General features: G+C 43.2%; 1 protein-coding gene and 1 long non-coding RNA gene across 2 annotated transcripts in view; both read right to left on the bottom strand.

The window, feature by feature from the left end:
• Window positions 1-18,671, bottom strand: part of LOC118587061 — a 99,132-nt gene that overhangs the window by 43,989 nt on the left and 36,472 nt on the right. The window contains exon 3 of the long non-coding RNA XR_004945426.1: window positions 15,594-15,696. This is a non-coding gene — a long non-coding RNA (uncharacterized LOC118587061). The remainder of the gene's footprint in view (window positions 1-15,593; window positions 15,697-18,671) is intronic.
• Window positions 6,191-6,694, bottom strand: LOC118587059 (60S ribosomal protein L29-like). Its single transcript, XM_036192669.1, has one exon. The coding sequence runs from the start codon at window positions 6,641-6,643 to the stop codon at window positions 6,206-6,208; it is 438 nt and encodes a 145-aa protein (XP_036048562.1). The 5' UTR covers window positions 6,644-6,694; the 3' UTR covers window positions 6,191-6,205.

Below are 18,671 nucleotides of genomic sequence, written 5' to 3'. Positions count from 1 at the left end.
AAACAAAAGCAGAGCCTCCTTTCCAAAGCAACATATCCTTATATCCAAATTTTGAAGTCAAGGTATCTTTAAAATATACATTTTACTATGTGAAAGTTAAAACCTTCCTTTTTGAAAAAAAAGAAAAGGGGAAGTGCTGTGAGATGTTCTGTATGTTAAATGTGTTGCTCTGATTGGTTAGTATATAAAACACTGATTGGCCAGTAGTCAGGCAGGAAGTATAGGCAGGACAAGGAGAGAGGAGAATTCTGGGAAGTAGAAGGCTGAGGCAGCGAGATGCTGCCAGCCACCGCCATGAGAAGATGTTAAGATACTGGTAAGCCACAAGCCACATGGCAATTTATAGATTAATAGAAATGGTTTGATTTAAGATATAAGAACAGTTAACAAGAAACCTGCCACAGCCATACAGTTTATAAGTAATATAAGTCCCTATGTGTTTACTTGGTTGGGTCTGAGCAGCTGTGGGACTGGCGGGTGAGAGAGATTTGTCCTGACCGTGGGCCAGGCAGGACAAGGAAAACTCTAGCTACCCCAGTCCTTTGCATGCAGGACCCTAGTCATCACGGTTCCAATCCTTTGCATGCACTTCATACTTCTTGCGTGGTACTTAGCTTTCTGAATTGCTGGTCATTTCAGTAGTTCAAAGGAAAACAACCCTTACTTGTAGACTCAAAGACTAATATGCAGGTATAGCCTGCTGACTTTTGTGCACTTTCACACTGTGCTGCTGCAGGCATCTGAGTGGGGCACTGTTGTGTGCTGTGAGACACCCTGTAATAGAACATTTAGCATTTTCCATCACGAGGGGACTAAATACCAGTTGCCTTCAACACCCAAGGAGTTTCCATAACAACTCAAACTGCTCCTGGCATTTCTAAATACCTCCCAAGGATTGTGATGTGCCAGTTGAGAATACTGACTTGTGGGAAATAAATGAATTCCTTTAATCTTAAATATGGTATGCTGAGTGTCATCTTACTCAGGTAATATTGAAAAATAATTTAGGAGCTGGAGAAATGGTTCAGTAGTTAAGAGCACTCACTGCTGTTCCAGAGAACCCAGGTTCGCTTCCCAACACCCACAACAGGGACCTTACAACCACCTGGGACTACAGTCCCAAAGACTCTGACACCCTTCTCTAGACTCTGCAGGCACCAGGTGCACATATGATGCACATACATACTTGCAGGCACTCACACATGCATACAATAAAAAATATTTTTAATTAATAATTTCAATTAGTAAGCAATACAGTTCCTTTGTAAAATATTTTTAAATTAAAAATGTTTATGTCTATGAGTGTTATGTCAGCATGTATGTATGTGCATGATGTGTGTGCCTGGTGCCCTATGGGGAGAGAAGAGGGTCTGGAACTGGAGCTACACATGATTGTGAACCACTATGTGGGTCCTGGGAACTGAACCTGGATCCTTTGCAAGAGCAGCAAGTGCTCTTAACTGCTGAGTCGTCTTTCCAGCCCCAGAATATCTCCTTTGTAATCAAATATTGTAGATAAAGCTCAAGTGTCTGTGGCTACCCATATTCAAGTTTAATCACTTTTACACTTCAAACCACTATATCTTCATATTGGTATAGTAAGGTATTCTGGGTGTGTAGGTAGCTATGTTTATTTGCACATTGGAGTTTTTAACTCCAAAATGAGTCTTGGTTATTTTTTCATGTCTAAACAGAGGAATGCCTTGCTCTTTGTAACTGCTGAACAGTATTTTACCACAACAGTGCATCTCCTAGCAGAGAGCCATAAAGGAAATTGTTACCCCAAATAAGACGTTGCCTCTGATCTGGTCATAGGACCAGATTAGACAGAAGTTGAGGTCATCTTGAATCATCCCCTCTGTCGTGTGACTGTTCCTGAGTAGATGTGAGCAAACATCTGTTCACATCAGATAGGAGACTGACAATGGACAGAAAGACACTCCATCCGTATCTAGCCTGCTAAACCAGTGAGTTTATGGAGTTATTTGCAGAAGCCTGGGTGACTCTCCTTCCCCCATTTTCCCGACACATCAGAAGCTAATGTGGAGAGCAGTGTGTGTTCATGTCTTTCTTAGAATTCTTCCCTTGTGTGGGTAAGTTCTGCCTGGAAAAACAGCTGAGACTCAGTTGCACAGCTTATCACCCATAGCAAAGACCAAGCAACCCCACCTCCACCTGCTTCCAATCCATTCTCCATGTGCTATTTCCAAAGTTTGCAATATATTTTTTCATTCATCACCCATTTGTGGGGATATTCCTATACTCAAGTGGCAGTTTTTATTCATGAAGGATGCATGCTACTCCATACCATATAGAGGAATATGACCACCTAGGTTCCCCATAAATATGCACTATTCTCAGATGGCTCAGCCTTTGTTGTGTATCTTATTTTGCATATTTGGGGGCATTCATATTTGGCTACCATTAAGCAAGGAGATATACCGCATGGGGAAAGGTAGCCATATTGGAATTGTCCCCAGGAACACCCCATTAATAAACGGATTGGTCTCAGCTGTACAACTTATCACCTACAGTGGGGGCCATACAAGCACTCCTTGTAAACTCAGTCTCCCCGTTCAGGTACCAGTTATACTATGTGGCTTTTTCTAGCCAGCTGTGAACAGATGTTTGTTTAACCCATATAAGACATGGCCAACAAACAATTCTACCCAAGTCTAGCTTGGCAGAACAATGACTATTGGAGTTACTTAAAGGAACATGGGTGACTTGCAGCTTACATCTCCACAGTAAGTTATGGTTCTAAGAAAGCAGGACTGGTGACTGCCACTCTGCCTCCTGCTTCTCTAACAAAATAACTGAGACTGAGTGGCTCAGTCAGCTTCGGGCTCACAATTTGGGAGGTCTTGTTCTAATGACTGGTCTTGTGGCTTTGGGGTCTGTGTCAAAGTAGCCATTGTGACAGAGTGCTCAGGAGAGCAAAACTGCTCATCTCTTAGCCAGAATGCAAAAGAGACTAGAGTCCCACCCTGCTTCAGGGAATACCCTCGATGGCCCAAGACAACCTACTAAACACCATCTTTTGAAGGTTTAATCATACCTCAATGGCATCCCTCTGGGGACCAAGGCTTTAAATCAGGGACCTTAGGGAAAATATAAGATCCAAACTTAATGCTGGATAACTTACAAGCAAAATATCAGTTTATTTTTCACTCATGCCAGAGGCTGTGAAGTCTGGGAGCCTGGTGCCAGTATTTATCAGGAACCTTGACACTGTATCAGAATATGGCAGAAGAGGACGCATGCATGCGAGCAGGGCCACAGAGAGCTCATTTTCACAATAAAACCACTGCTGTGACAGCAACACTAATTCATGCTTCATCTAATCACCTCCTAAAGGCCCCAGCTCCAGGCCTGTCACAGTGGTGATTGTTTTCAATGTGGCTTTAAAATGAACATTCAAACCAGAGCAATGATTTCCCCCTTGTTTCTTCAATTAAAATACGAAGACAATTGTTTTCTTTGGTATATAATCCTGGCTCTGTGACTTGAGCACTTAATATCAGGCAGGCATCACTTGCATCCAAACCATTCATAGAATCTATCCCCAGCTCAGTTTATAGGTGAGAAAACAGACCTGGAGAGATTATATGGTTTGCCTGAGGCAAATCAGTTAGGAAGTGGTACCAATACAGTGCTTGCTTTCTGATAATAATTATGATGCAACATGTCAATTCAACAGTATGAGCTGAATCTCTATGAGGTACAAGGACAGTACTGAGCATTAGGAATACAGCAGTAAATAAAGGCAAGACTTCTTCCAGTATAGAGTTGGCATGTTAATGAGGGGTGAAAGCAAAGGCCAAAATAAACTAATACATCTTACTGTTTGGGGCACATTAAGTTCTATAAATTAACACAAAGCAAAATTAAGGGTTAATAGGTTGTAGGAGGGACTGTGGATGTCTCTGATGTTGTGACATTGAAGCAGAGACCTCAATGAAGCAAGAGAGAGAGTGTGAAATTTCAGATGAGCTGATGTTGCAGGCTGTATTAGTCAGGGCTCTTTATAGGAACAGAATTGACAGAATGAATATCTATATTCATACAGTTCTGTTTCTCTCTATATATAAATTAATATATATTTATAAGAAAATATGTAAATATATGTATATGGGTCTTATTAGAATGGCTTATAGGCTCTCAGGCTGTAGTCTAGCTAGTCAAAAAATGGCTATCTACCAATGAAAGGCCCAAGAATTCATTAGTTGGATGTCTCAGATGGTCTTCAGTGTAAGCTGGAATCCTGAAGTAGTAGAGGCTAATGCCACAGAAGAATAGACTTGCCAATAAGAGTGAGAGCAAGCTTCCTTCTTCCCTATCCATTATACAGGCTGCCACCAGAGGCTGTGGCCCAGATTAACCACCTCAAAAGACCCAGATTAAAGGTGCATCTTCCAACCTCAGGAGACCTGGATTAAAACTGGGTCTCCCCATTTTAAATAATTAAGAAAAAATCCCTCACAGCTGGGGTTTTACTTTTAGATGTGGTCAAGGTGATAAGCAAGAATATCATCACACAGGTAGCAGGCAGCGGGAAGAAGATGCACAGAAGAACCCGGTGGATTGCACACGGATTCCAGAGGACCAGATGGAACCTCATGGGAGCGAGGACTAGGAGGAAGAGAGACACTATCACTTGAGGTTTCAAGGGAAGGGTTAGGATTTGGGTTTCTGTTGGGGGTGATGGGGAGTCTTTGGAGAATTTGAACCACAGAGTGGTATGATCCACTTTGGGTTTTTTATAGCTTCATCCTGGCTCTGGTGTGGAGAAAGGACTGTAGGCAGGTGTTTTTATTTCTTTCCTTCTTGCTATGGCAAAAGGCCCTGATAAAAGCAACTTAAGACAGAAATGTTTAATTGGCTCCCATTTCCTGATTACAGTCCTTGTGACTGGGACAGCACAGGTGTAGCAGATTGAGGGAACTGATCACATTGCATCTGTAACTGAGAAGCAGAGAGTGATGGCTGCGTGTGCTCAGTCCCCTCTTCCCCTTCGATCCAGTCTAAGCCCCAACCCGTGGTAAGATGTGTCTTCCCACATCAACTGACATAATCAAGATACTTCCTAACACAGGCATGCCAGAGGCCCACCTCCCAGGTGATTCTCGATGCTGTCATGCTGACATGATGGAGTAGAATCAGGGTCATCGGAAAGAAGCTACCAGAGGAACTCAGGGAAGAGAACAGAGCCATCCCAACAAGAGTGTTGAACTCTAGAGAGGATAAGAAGGTATGGTAGTTTGAGTGTCGTTGGCCCCCATAAGCTCATAGGGAGTGGCACTATTAGGAAGTGTGGCTTTGTTGAAATAGGTATTGTGGTGGTATTGTGTTCCCCCAAAATATTGTGCATGCTAATAAACTTATCTGGGGTCAGAGAACAGAACAGCCACAATATTAAACATAGAGGATAGGCAGTGGTAGCACACACCTTTAATCCTAGCATTCCAGAGGCAGAGATCTACCTGGATCTCTGTGTGTTCAAGGATACCCAAGCTGAGATGATCCAGCCTGACAGACTATTTGACAAGGACTTGAAACAAGCCCTGCACTTTCCCATTATGCAGAGATTGGACAAATGATATAGCTAACTCTCTCAGGACTTGACAATTAACCCAAAAATTTTCTTTTTAGGATCCCCTAAAGATGTCTTCACTCCCAGAAAGCAGGAAGTAATTTTAAGAAAACAACGTCCACTTTCCCAAGAGGTGGGATGGGAGGTTTTTGGTTGTTTAATAAGTTATGGATATTGTCATTGTTTATGATGGTTGGTTACAAGTTGTTAATTGTTAATGGTCAGGAAAAAAGCTGAACAAGGAGATTAGTTTCAGAGTTTTTGTTTTAAAAAAAGAAAAAGAAAAAAGAGAATATAGATATGAGGTAGATCAATGAATCTACTTTAAGAAAAAAGATGAAGAAATAATAGGATAAATGGGTAGATGATTGAATCTACTCTAAAAAAAAAGAGGGAAGGATATAAAAATGACAAAAGGTAGATTACTGAATCTATTATGAAAAGAAAAAAGAGAATATGGATATAAGATAAAAAGGTCAATTTTTTAAAAACAGATCCTGCCTCAAGTTTATTTGTAAAAAGAGCATGGGGTCCTGATCATCTACAAATAGTGTGTAGGTGTGTCACACCAATCCATCTGTCTGGTAGTCAGAAACCTTTTCTATGGGGCCTTCACAGGGGCCTGGGCACCTTTGGGAGCCTGAGCTGGAGCTGAGCCTTGGTTTGAGCCTTGGGCTTTGGTTGGCAGAGCCTACGACCCTTGGCCATGTAGCTTCTAATCCGCTTCCCGAGCTTGGGGTGAGCGATGAAAGCAAGGCGGCTGAGCTTGTGGCTGGGGCCCTTCAGCATCTTGGGCTTAACCACCTCGGGCTTCACGGGCTTCACGAGGGCCTTGATGGCCTCTGCACACACACTCACTGCCTTTGCGTTGCTGGCCTGCATCTTCTTCAGGTCTTTCTTGTTGTGCTTCTTGGCAAAGCGCATGTTCCTCAGGAACTTGGGGTCCACCCCCTTGAGAGATTCATATCTTTGCGACCGGGGTTTCTTGATACCATTTTTGTGCCATTTTCGAGATTGGTTGTGTGTGGTGTGGTTCTTGGACTTGGCCATGTCGAAACAGTAACCGGCGGCTCCCAAAGAGCCTGGGACCAGAAGATTGAATCTACTTTTTAAAAAGGAACTACTTGTTTTAAATAGGATAAGTAATGTAAAATTTTGTCTGAGTTTATCAAATGTTACTGGACTGAACATTGTTATATATTAATGAAGTTTTTCATTTGAACCTGTCAAATGTTAATGGACTAGACATTGTTAATGTAATTCTTGATTGTATATATTATATATACTTATTGGATATAGTTTTTCTTGCACTAGTTGTAAGCTTTTTTAAATTTTAGACAAAAAAGGGGAAATGTGGTGGTATAGTGTTCCCCCAAATATTGTGCACCATAATAAACATATCTGGGGTCAGAGAACAGAACAGCCATTAGATACAGAGGCTAGAAAATGGTGGCACTCACGCCTTTAATCCTAGTATTCCAGAGGCAGAAATCCGTCTGGATCTCTGTGAGTTCAAGGCCACATTGGAAACAGCCAGGCATGGTGACACATGCCTTTAATCCCAGAAAGTGAGGGCAGGAAGCAGAAAGGTATATAAGGCATGAAGACCAGAAACTAGAAGCTTTTGGCTGGTTAAGATTTCAGGCTTTCAAGAAGCAGTTCAGCTGAGATTCATTTGGATAAGGACTCAGAGGCTTCCAGTCTGAGGAAACAGGATCAGCTGAGGAACTGGTGAGGTGAGGTAGCTGTGGCTTGTTCCACCTCTCTGATCTTCCAGCATTCACCCCAATACCTGGCCTCAGGTTTGATTGTATTAATAAGAACTTTTAAGATTCATGCTACATAGCTATGGCCTTGTTGGAGGAAGTGTGTCACTGTGAGGGCAGGCTTTGAGGGTTCCTATGCTCAAGATAGTGCCCAGTGTCTGAGACCATTTCCTGTTGCCTGCAAGATGTAGCCAGCACTATGTCTGCCTGCATGCCACCATGCTCATGCTCCCCACCATGATGATAATGGACTGACCCTCTGAACTGTAATCCACCTCAATTAAATGTTTTCTTTTATAAGAGTTTCTATGGTCATGGTCTTTTCACAGCAATAGAAACCCTAAGACAGAAAGTAACAAATGGATGTGTTTAGAAGGTAAGGACAAGGTTCTCTCCCTCTCTCTCTCTCTCTCTGTCTCTGTCTCTGTGTTTGTGTGTGTGTGTGTGTGTGTGTGTGTGTGTGTGTGTGTGTGTGTGATACATGCACATGGGTACCACGGGTTTTCAGGTCATGTGCCTGTCGAGCACATGACTGTGGAGGCCAGAGGAAGATGTTGAGTGTCTTCCTCTGTTACTGTCCACCATATTCCTTTAAAGCAGTGCCATTCACTGAAACAGAAGGTCACCGTCTCATCTAGGCTGACTGGACATTGAGCTGGGATCTGTTTGTCTCTGCTCTGCTCCACAGCACTGTGGTCACAGGCATGTATGTCAGTGCTGCCTTTTCTCATGGGTGCTCAGGACTTGCACAGGAAGTGCTCTTAACCACCGAGTCATCTCCCCAGCCCCAGGACAAGGCGTTTGAGTAGTTGGATAACCTCGAAGGAAGAGCAGCTCTGATCGATATTTAGGATTTTGATGAGCATCTTATTGGAGGTAAGGCCACCTACTAAAATTAGAAAGCCTAGCATGGTACAGAGAAGGGAGGAATAACTTTAGGAACCAAAGACCCTATTTTTGGCACAATTCTCACACCTGTTAACACCTACAGATGAAAGTGCTGAATCAGCTAATGGATCCACGGGACAAAGAATCTAGGGATATAAACTTGGATCACACCATCTTGGTTTGGTTTTTGTTTTTGTTTGTTTTTTCCAGACAGGATTTCTTTATATGTATCCTTGGCTGTCCTAGAACTAACTCTGTAGACCAGGCTGGCCTCGAACTCACAGAGATGATCCTGTCTCTGACACCAGAGTGCTGGAATTAAAGGTGTATGGCACCACCACCACTGAGTGGATCATAATATCTTAATGGTTGTGGTGATTTGAATAGGAATGACCTCCCATAGGCTCATATATTTGAATGCTTGGTCACCAGGGAGTGGCACTATTAGGAGGTGTGGCCTTGTTGGAGGAAGTATGTCACTAAGTGTGGACTTTGAGGTTTAAAATGCTCAAGCCAGGCCTGGTGGCTCTCTCTTTCTACTTCCTGCCATTCCAGATGTAGAACTCTCAGCTTCCTCTCCAGTACCATGTCTGCCTGCATGCAGCCATGCTCCCCACCATGATGATAATGGGCTGAACCTCTGAACTGGAAGCCAGCCCCAATAAAATGTTTTCCTTTATAAGAGTTGCCTTGGTCATGGTGTCTTTTCACAGCAGTAGAAACTCTAACAAAGACAATGATTTTTATAGCTATGGGTCTCAATAGGGATTTAATAGGGATTTAGTTTACTAATTACTATGTGTAAGTCACAGTACTCTGAGGAACACAGCCACACCTAATGCAGTGTTTACTCGAAGTGTCTTTCTCTGAGCCCTGCATGCTGCCAGGAATGGCTGTCAATTGTGTTATTAGTTTTCTTGAATGTTAGAGGGGAAGTATGCTTAGAAATTCATCAAGCACAGATTCCAAAACCTTCCTCCAATTCACAACACAGAAAATGAGTCCAGGAAAGGCTTAGGATTTTATTTAAAAGTTTGTTGTTCAAATATTATACTAGGGAGGGGGCTGCAGACATGGCTTAGTGGTTTAGAGCACTTGCTGCTCTTGCAGAAGCCCTGGGTTCAATTCCCAGCAGCTACATGTTGGCTCAACCATTCTAACTCCCATTCCAGAGGATCCAATACCCTTTTCTGACCTCTGTGGGCACCAGGCATGCTTGTGGTACACATATATAATGCAGGCCAACCATTCATACACATAAAGTAGTAATCTGTTACTAAAAAGTCATTTGGGGCTGAGAAGGTGGCTCAGTAGATAAAGCATTTGCTGCCCAAGCATGAGCCTAGAGCTTAGACTACCTTGAACCTACATGAGTTGGCTGAGTGAGATTCCCGGAGGTAGTTGGACTAGTTATATTAGCAAACTCTGGGTTCAACGAATAAGGTGAAGAGCAATTGAGGAAGACTCTATATTAGCCTCAGGCCATCAAGCACATGTGCAAGTATGCACACACACTTATATGTGCCCATATACATATGAACACACATACATGCATACCACACACAGAGATACATGAAAAAAAAAAGTCATTTGTACTTCCAAATCTTAAGCTTCTGTAATTTGGATGTTAAATGTCCCATGAAGGCCCATGTACTGAGGGCTTAGTGTCTACTATGGCAGTACTGGGTGGCAGCAGAAACTTTGGAGGTGTTTGGCCTTGTGGCTGTGTAGTAGAAGGGGGTAGAAAACCCCCCACCTCTTGCTCACTTGTCCACTATGAAGTGAGCAGTTTTGTATGGTAATACACTTCCCGCCATAATGTGCAGCCTCGTCACAGGCCAGAAGCAGCAGGGTCAAACGTGGCAATGCCTGGAACCCCCGGAGCTCTCTTAGGTGAGTTAGCTAGTCAAGCATTTTTTTAGGAAGTTCACTAACACATGGACGGTGCACACATCCAGTTCCAGTTTTCATATAACAAGCAAATTGAAGCTTTTATTTATTCTAAGGAAGTTGGAATTGGACGGTAGGTAAAAGGGACAATTAAAGACTTTCCCGAAAGACCAGTGCATCAGATGAATCCAGTGCATCGGATACTGGAAACTATGATTGAAAATCAGATTAGGAAACAGGCTCCAGGCTCCAGCAATGGAACAGTCAAGAAAGTGCTTGTCTCGTAAGCATGAAGACCAGAGTTTGATCCCTCGATCACATGAAAAGAGAACAGGGGGTGTGATGATGCACTAATTCCAGGGATGGGGAGACTGAGACGGGCACATTCCTGGGGTTCACTGGCTAGCTAGCCTCACTGACTTGGGGAACTTCTAGGGCAGTGAGAAACCCTGTCTCAAAAAACCAAAACCAAACAAAGCACCAAGGAGGAAGATGCTAGAGGAACACACACATACTAAGGCACACACGTTCACCTGTGCCAACATGAACACAGGAGAGATGGGGGGAGAGAAGCATCCTAGAACAGCCCGCACAATAGGAAAAATTATTTGCAAATTATTTCTAAAACGGGACTTATACCTAGAATATATGAAGACTCTCTTTACAGCCCAATAATAAAAAGACTAATAACCCAAATAGGCATTTCTTTAAAGAAAATATGTAAGAGGTTTGAATTGGTGAGAAGGCTAAGTGAGTAAAGGCACCTGATGACCTGGGTTCTGATCTCCAGACCCAACCTACATGGTAGAGGGAGAGAACTGGAACCTGAGTTATCCTCTGATCCCTCTCTCTCTCTCTCTCTCTCTCTCTCTCTCTCTCTCTCTCTCTCTCTCTCTCTCTCTCACACACACACACACACACACACACACACACACACACACACACATCATGACACATGTCACTATTACCCTTCTCCCTCCCTACTCACATACCCACCCATGAACACACACACACACACACACACACACACACACACACACACACCCCACATACACACATAAAATAAATGAAATTTTAATGTGGTTAACAAACATGTGAAAAGATGTTCGAATTATTAATCATCAGGGAAATGCCAACCAAAATCACAATGACTGCAATGGAAAGGACAGATAGTAGCAAACATTGATGAGGATGGAGAGAGATGAAGGTTCATACTGCTGGTGGGATTTTAAAACAGTCCAACCAGTTGCAAAAAGGACATAGCAGTTCTTCAGAATGTTAAACTTTCCATGTGACCCAGTGATTCCTCTACTAATTAACACACAAGAGAAAATTAAAAATATGCACACAAGAGCTTGTGCATACACACAAATGGCTGCAGACACATGCTGTTTGTTGCAAGCACTGTTTAGAGCTTCCTCCACTGGGTCCAGTCTTCCCACTGCTGGGCTCCACTGTTCTGAGCAGTGCAGAGATTCCTCAGCTAGGAAAGCCACACCTCTGCCAGGAACTCGGTTGTCTTCCTTGCCACACTATGCTCAGGGATTACTGGGGCTTTCCAACACTGCTAAGTGCTGAAATCACAGACAGGGTCCTCAGAACACTTGACTATCCAGATCACTCCAGAGGCTGCTTTAGCTGGTCTGAGCAGCTGCTATCCAGACATTTTTCTTACAGGGGCCTAACAACACTGGAATAAGGGCTAATTATTTGCCTGGGGATGTCCCCCCTCTAATTTATTACAGTCTCCTTTTCTCCCTCCTCCCAATGTTGTTACCATTGTTTAGGATATGTATGTGGTTTCTTTTGTCCTTCCAAGCTGTAACCTCCTTGCAGCAAAAGGCGAGGATGCAACAGCCAGTACAACCCTCAGCTTTGGGGTTCCATTTTCTCATTATTTAAAGTCTTCTCAATCAAAGGGAAAGTTACAATGAGACCCTTGGACTCAGAAGACGGAAGTGAGTCGGTACCCACAGGGGTGTGTACAGCCTGCCTCTCTGAATGCTGGACCATCAGACTTTGGAGAGAGCAGACTGCCAGCGCTGCCTCTCAGCCTTTCCCACCTCCTTTGTAGCTGGATGCTCTCAGCTGAAGAAGGCCAGACGCCAGCATTCTCCACAAGTCCTACACATTTCAGAATCTAAGAAGGCACTGTCTGCAACTAATGCTTTATCCTGCCACCTGCCAGGTGGCAAGGGTGAGGGAAAACAGCCAGCTCCTTACTTCTCCACCAGCTTTTAGAGAGGGTGAAGAACAGTCCTTTGCCACCTGTGAAGCCCAGGTTTCAGAACGTTGCTCCATTACCTTCTTGTGAAAGTTGCCCAAAAATGTTGTTAAGCTTAGATGGCATTGGTTTAAAGGACACACAGACGAAGCAGTATGTGTGTGGTTTGTGTGGTGTTTATGTGTGTGTCATGGGAATGGTAGCCATGCATCTGAGACCAGATACTTCTAGTGTTATGGCCGGAAATAAAACCAGAAGATGGAAATAATTTTCTGTTCAAAGATGGATGGTCAATAAACTTCCTGGCTTATTACACATTTTAAAATATCATGTCATTGACAGCTATATTAGCAATAGCTTATGGCTCATTTGGCTGCAGGCAGGGAGCTGCAGGAGCACACATACGCACATATTTATATGATGCAGAGTGTCTTACTAGATATTTAATCTAAGGAGTGTCCATAATGTGTGCAATACAATGCACAGGGCATAGCCTACTTGCTTTCAGATCCATTCTTCATGCTCCTCCTAATGGCTCTGCATTACAGGTGCCGACCCCTGCAAACAGGTTTCCCAGGCTTGCAAGTCAGGGAGGCTATTGTTGGAATCAGTCCATGAGAACTGCTGGAGAATGGGAGGGAGGGAAAGACCAGACGGCTTTTGCTAAGCCTGTGGGCCTTGAATGTCCCACTGATTCTAACTATGGGATGGCTCCAGTCAGGAAAATCTGCCCTGTCTCCAACTGCTGTCAGTGACCCCAGTAGACCCTGATTGTTCCTCTCACACAGACTGGGAATGACTCCTGCTGCCACTAATCTGAGCGTCTTGACTACATGCATACTGATTGCTGCTACTCTGATTCAGTGGTGATCAACGCACATGTGACTGAGAAGACCCTCAGTCTGTGAAAGTGCAACTATTCTTTTTTTAAAGATTTATTTGTTTGTTTATTTATCTTATTTATTTATTTATCTATTTGTTTGTTTGTTTGTTTATTATGTATACAGCATGTATGGCTGCAGGCCAGAAGAGGGCACCAGATCTCATTATAGATGGCTGTGAGCCACCATGTGGTTGCTGGGAATTGAACTCATCTGAGCCATCTCTCCAGCCCCAGTGCAACTATTCTTAATGCAGCATCAGGAAAGGGTGAATCTGGCTGGCGTGCTCATATGGCGCAAGATTGGTTTCTCTAGTCCGAGTCACAGGACATCCCTGTTCCCCTTCCCTGATACCCCAGAGAATTACACTACTTGCATTTTTCCAAGACACTCCTTCCAAATTCTCATCCTATCATTCAGGATGCACAGCTTTATCTGATGGACATCCTGGGTTTCCTGCCCCCTTTTCTGATCATGGGCTCCATCATGTAGCAGACTGCAGGCAACATTCTAACGCTTGAGTTCTGAGAACATCAGGTGCCAGCTGCCAGCAGGAAGAGGGGCCCTGTGCCTCTGCTTTTCTGTGACTCTTTGATGGGCTCTAAACATATCTAATACTGAAAATTGTCCAGAATGATGCCTTTCTTATACTATAATATGGCTTTCCTTTAACATGGCCAACTATTACCAATTGAGATCGGGTACATTCAGGGTGGTATGGCCATAGACATGGACAACTATTATCCCTTAAATAGGGATGTGGTTACCAATTTACTGTTATTTCTGGTTAGCTGGTTGAGGTTTTGTTCTTCATCTGTGGAAGTTATAGTCAATTGCCAATAACACTTTTAAATGCCTAAATGCTCATGAATTCCACTATTCAGCATGTTCATATTGTAAACATAATGATAATAGTGAATTAGAAGCCAATGAATGACTCTTATTCAGAATAGAATTACCCCTCTATTTTAAAGGAAGAACCCACATCCATTCTGGAGCTAGTATGCGTCCTGACGTCCTGCAATGGCACAGAGGAATGAGAAGTAGTTACAGTAAAAGCATGCTCAGAAGGACTTCAGAGCTTGGCAGTGATTATATCTTATTCATGAATGGTTTCCAGCATTACTTGGAACATTGTTCCTGAACCCTTGCCTAAAATCCTTTCTACTGCTAATTGCAGATTCAGAAAGACTGTATCTAGTTGGGGATTGCAGGTTGCGGGTTGCATTTGGCAACAATCTCTAAAGGGCTCTCAACTAAAGCGTGTCACCTGGGGGAGGACTACCTTGCCTCAGAAGTGTCCAGGACCAACAGCTTCAAGAAAAGCATGTAAAAGGCCTAGGACTTCAGACATAGGACCCTGGAACTGTACCTACCCAGACAGTAAACAGGTATTTGATGAAAGACAGCAAATTAAACCTGCTTGTTTTCTCCTAACCAAGATGATACTAAGATAATAGTAAAGGCTCTTGAAAAATGATACAAATCCACCAATGTTGAGGGGACTCACGGCAGAGAAGTGATTTCAAAGAGTTTCTGGAGGTGGGTGGTGGACGGGGGAATTTTGACAGGAGGGGCAGGGATGTCAAACCTGCATTGTACGAGTGAGGGCTGGAGGCTAAAACCCAGACAGAGATCTTTCACAACAAAAACCCTGAGAGCCCCAGCAATCTGTAAATATCAGCTGAGTGAACAACGGAACTGGATCTATGGCGATTAATAACACCCCACGGATGAGCAAATGACCTCTTGGCAGTCACCTGGCAGCCAGACAGGACTCACTCTACTTCTGTGTACCCAGCCAGATGGAGAGGGGTAACCTCTAACACCTCGCTCTCCCCTCAAAGATAAGACTCCATATGCTGGTATTTGGAGTTCCCTGTTAAATATCTGGGTCTTTACCTAGTTATCAGAGTAAAAGTAAAAGCAACAGATGGTTACATCACATTGTAACAAGTGCATTATGTATTAGTTCACTTACTAAAGTCTAGAGTGGCCAGTGGCCGGACTCCAGGAGTCCCAACGAATCAAGTCTGTCCATTAGCCCTGGAAATCATGAGAAAGTAATAATGGAAAATCAGGGAAGCATTTTTACCAGATGTAGCAATGTTGGGAAGACAGAGATGAAGCACGGAGTCTTCTGGGACCCGACAGGAGCGGTAGGGCTAGGCGAGGAGACATTGTACATCACATGCATAATTAAGCCGCCTCTGTCAGTCTGTGGTCCACCTAAGTCTTCATTCTACAGGGCAACTCTGGAAAAGTCCTTATTGGCAGAGAGGACAAGCCAGTTCCCATGAGATGGTTGCTCCTTGGTTCCCAACATAGGAACATTGATTGCTTCCACTTACCATCATGGGGTGACCTACGAGGCTTCACATTCCTGGAAACCAAAGTGACTTCAGGTTCAGGACGGACTGGAGACTTTCGGACACCTAGCCCTGGACCAGGATGCTGTAAAGGCAGATAGTAAAGTATCTTAGTTATTCTTATTTTTGTGTCTTTAGCCTGAAAAGGGTTAGATAACTGTGGGCTGAATACCCTGTGTCGCTTATTTTCAGACACTCCTCGATGACCACCACACTCCTGTGCGGAGTAGAACAGGAGTCTGACATTTGACCCAGAGTAAAGGAGACAGACACAGAACGAAAGAGAAGGGCCAGGCTTTACGCCCCCTTTGGTTACCTTGAAGGCTCAAGTGAGGAGGCAGTGAGCTTTCAGCAAAAGCAGGACCTCTTAATCGTTAGTTAGCTTCATACAAGTGAGAGATGACAATAAGCCACCACGTAGGAAAGCTGTCCAATGACATGCCCCACCCAAGTACAAGAAAATGGAGTTGAATTAGAATCACATTGCCAATTCAATATGTACAATAAGAACATCTGAAGGGGCTGGAGCAATGGTTCTTAACCTGTGGGTCGCAACCCCTCTGGGGTTGACTAATCCTTTCACAGGGGTCACCTAAGACCACTGGGAAACACAGATTTTTACATTATGACTTATAACTGTAGCAAAATTACAGTTATGAAGTAGCAACAAAAATCATTTGATGGTTGGGGGTCAGCACACCATGAGGAACTGTATTAAAGGGTCTCAGCATTAGGAAGGTTGAGAACCACTGGGCTGTTAAGAACACTGGTTGCTCTTCTAGGGGACCCAGGTCCTCAGGAAAAAAGTAAGTATAAGATTGCTCTGGTACCTTGCAGTCTCCAGTTTGCTAAGGATGTGTCAGACACAGTCCAAACACTTGCTCTGTTGGCAGGAACTGATCTTCCTCCTGTTCCTGTAAAGTGGATCTAAGCACATTGTTTACAGGTCTGGAGAGATCACCCAGAAATGTCTGAAGAGGTCAGGAATGATTGCTTGTGTGGAGAGACAGGAAACCATTGATGCTATTTATTTTCTTAATGATGTATATGATTATTTTGACAAAACTTTAAAAATAATGAAACATGGGTTAAACAACTATTTAAAAAAAAGCCAGTAAAAACTTCTCACACAGCTGGGCCAGGTTCTGTCGCCCCTGGGGAATGGAGACAAGGACATCAGGAACTTCTGAGCTGGCCTGACTGCTATCGACTCAGGGGACTTAGCCAGGTCCCATGCTTTACAGTCATCATGTAAATGATAGATGCATGGTTTATGATTTCTTCGGATAATTATAATTTTAAAGAGTCATATAATGTACCCTCATTCCAAATGCCAACTCAAATATGTCATCCAACTCCAGCAGAGCAAAATATAAAAATCAATAATTCTCTTTGTAAGTAGAAAATGCTTATCATTCATTTTCCCTTTGCTTCTGTCTAGTTAATATTATAAATTCCAAATACTAAATATGAAGCACATCCTTTAACCACTTGTCAGTGACATCTGGTTAGGCTTCTACTTTGAGATTTTTGTTTTGTTTTGTTTGTTTTTAATCCTCATAGAACAGAAAGAGAAGTTACTATTGGTAGTTTAGTTTGTTCAGAATTTTATCATGGGCAACAATAACGTCTTGTTTAATGAGATTACATTTCCAGAAATGTATTTCAGATTATTCAAATCTGTTCTATATTGACTGAGTAACAAGGGCTACTAGGAATCCATTTACTTGAGAAGAATTTTAACAGGGCAGTGGAGAGGGCTCAGTGGGTAAACTGCAAGCTTTGTAAAAGTCCTGTGTAAAAGACCCATGTAAAAGTCCTGTGGGTGCTACATGCCTGCAACCCAGTGGTGGCAGTTGGGGAAGTCACATGGAACCTGGGGGCTTGCTGGTTAGCTAGTTTAGAAGAAATTATGATCCCCCATTTGATATCTTGTCTTAAAAAATAATAAAATGGAGAGCCATAGAAAGAGAGGCTCAAAGTTGACCTCTGGCCTGCATACATACACACACAGAACCACTCATACATGTGTACCCATAATACATAGCACACACACACACACACACACACACACACACACACACACACACATACACTTATGCCTGGCATGATTCTAGGTTTGGAAATTCAGAAAAATTCCTTGTGTTTACATTCTAATTCTAGGGATAATAACTAAGTGTGTTCAATAGCAAATGATAAATAAATAAATCGGGGAAAGAATGAGGGAACCAGGGAGGGTGTGATGACTATTTTTGGTTGTCAACTTGACTACATTTGAAATTAACTGAAACTCAGGCAGCTGGGTACACCTGCAAGGGATTTTTTCTTCTTAATTAAATAATTTGAAGTGAGAAGACCCACTTTTCATCTGGATCTTTTGAGGTGGGAAGATCCACCTTTGATCTGGGCCACACCTTCTGGTGGCAGCCTATGGAAAGGACCCGGAAGAAGGAAGCTTTTGTTATTTGCCTGCTCGTTCTGTCTCTCACTGGCAAGTACATTCTTCTGCTGGCTTTAGAGCCTACTTCTTTGGGATTCTGGCATATACTAAAGACCAGCTGAGACATCCAGCCCTATGGTTGAACAACTACTGGATCTTGAACTTGCTGTTGGTTGAACAGTCATTGTTGGACTTGATGGACCACAGACTCTAAGTCACATTCACTATATCAGTTCTGTCCCTCTAGAGAACCCTAACCAATACAGAGGAGTTGCCGTATCAGGCAGAGACCTGAATGGAGTAAGGGAAGTTACCTGGGGACACATTCCACCACCCCAATATTTTGGAAATACATGAACAAATGCATTTCTGACTTAAGATATATGTGGATTATGAAAGAGCCAGGTGAACTCTCGGAATCAGAACTGGGTAAGATTCAGCATACGTTTAGAGTGAGGATATGGAAAAGATCAGTGAGGGAATTTCAAGCTCAAAGGAAAATGGCAAAAAATGAGAATGCCAAAAAACGGTCCATAAAAGGAGGGTCACCTGGACTGGCAGAGGAAGGACAATGACAACCGGGGAGGGAAGGGTACACATGCCTAAGAAAAGCCAGGGGG

This window comes from Onychomys torridus, chromosome 7, assembly GCF_903995425.1.
Source record: "Onychomys torridus chromosome 7, mOncTor1.1, whole genome shotgun sequence".
Classification (NCBI taxonomy): Eukaryota; Metazoa; Chordata; class Mammalia; order Rodentia; family Cricetidae; genus Onychomys; species Onychomys torridus.
Note: the sequence above shows the minus strand (reverse complement) of the source record. Positions and strands in the feature narration are given on the sequence as shown.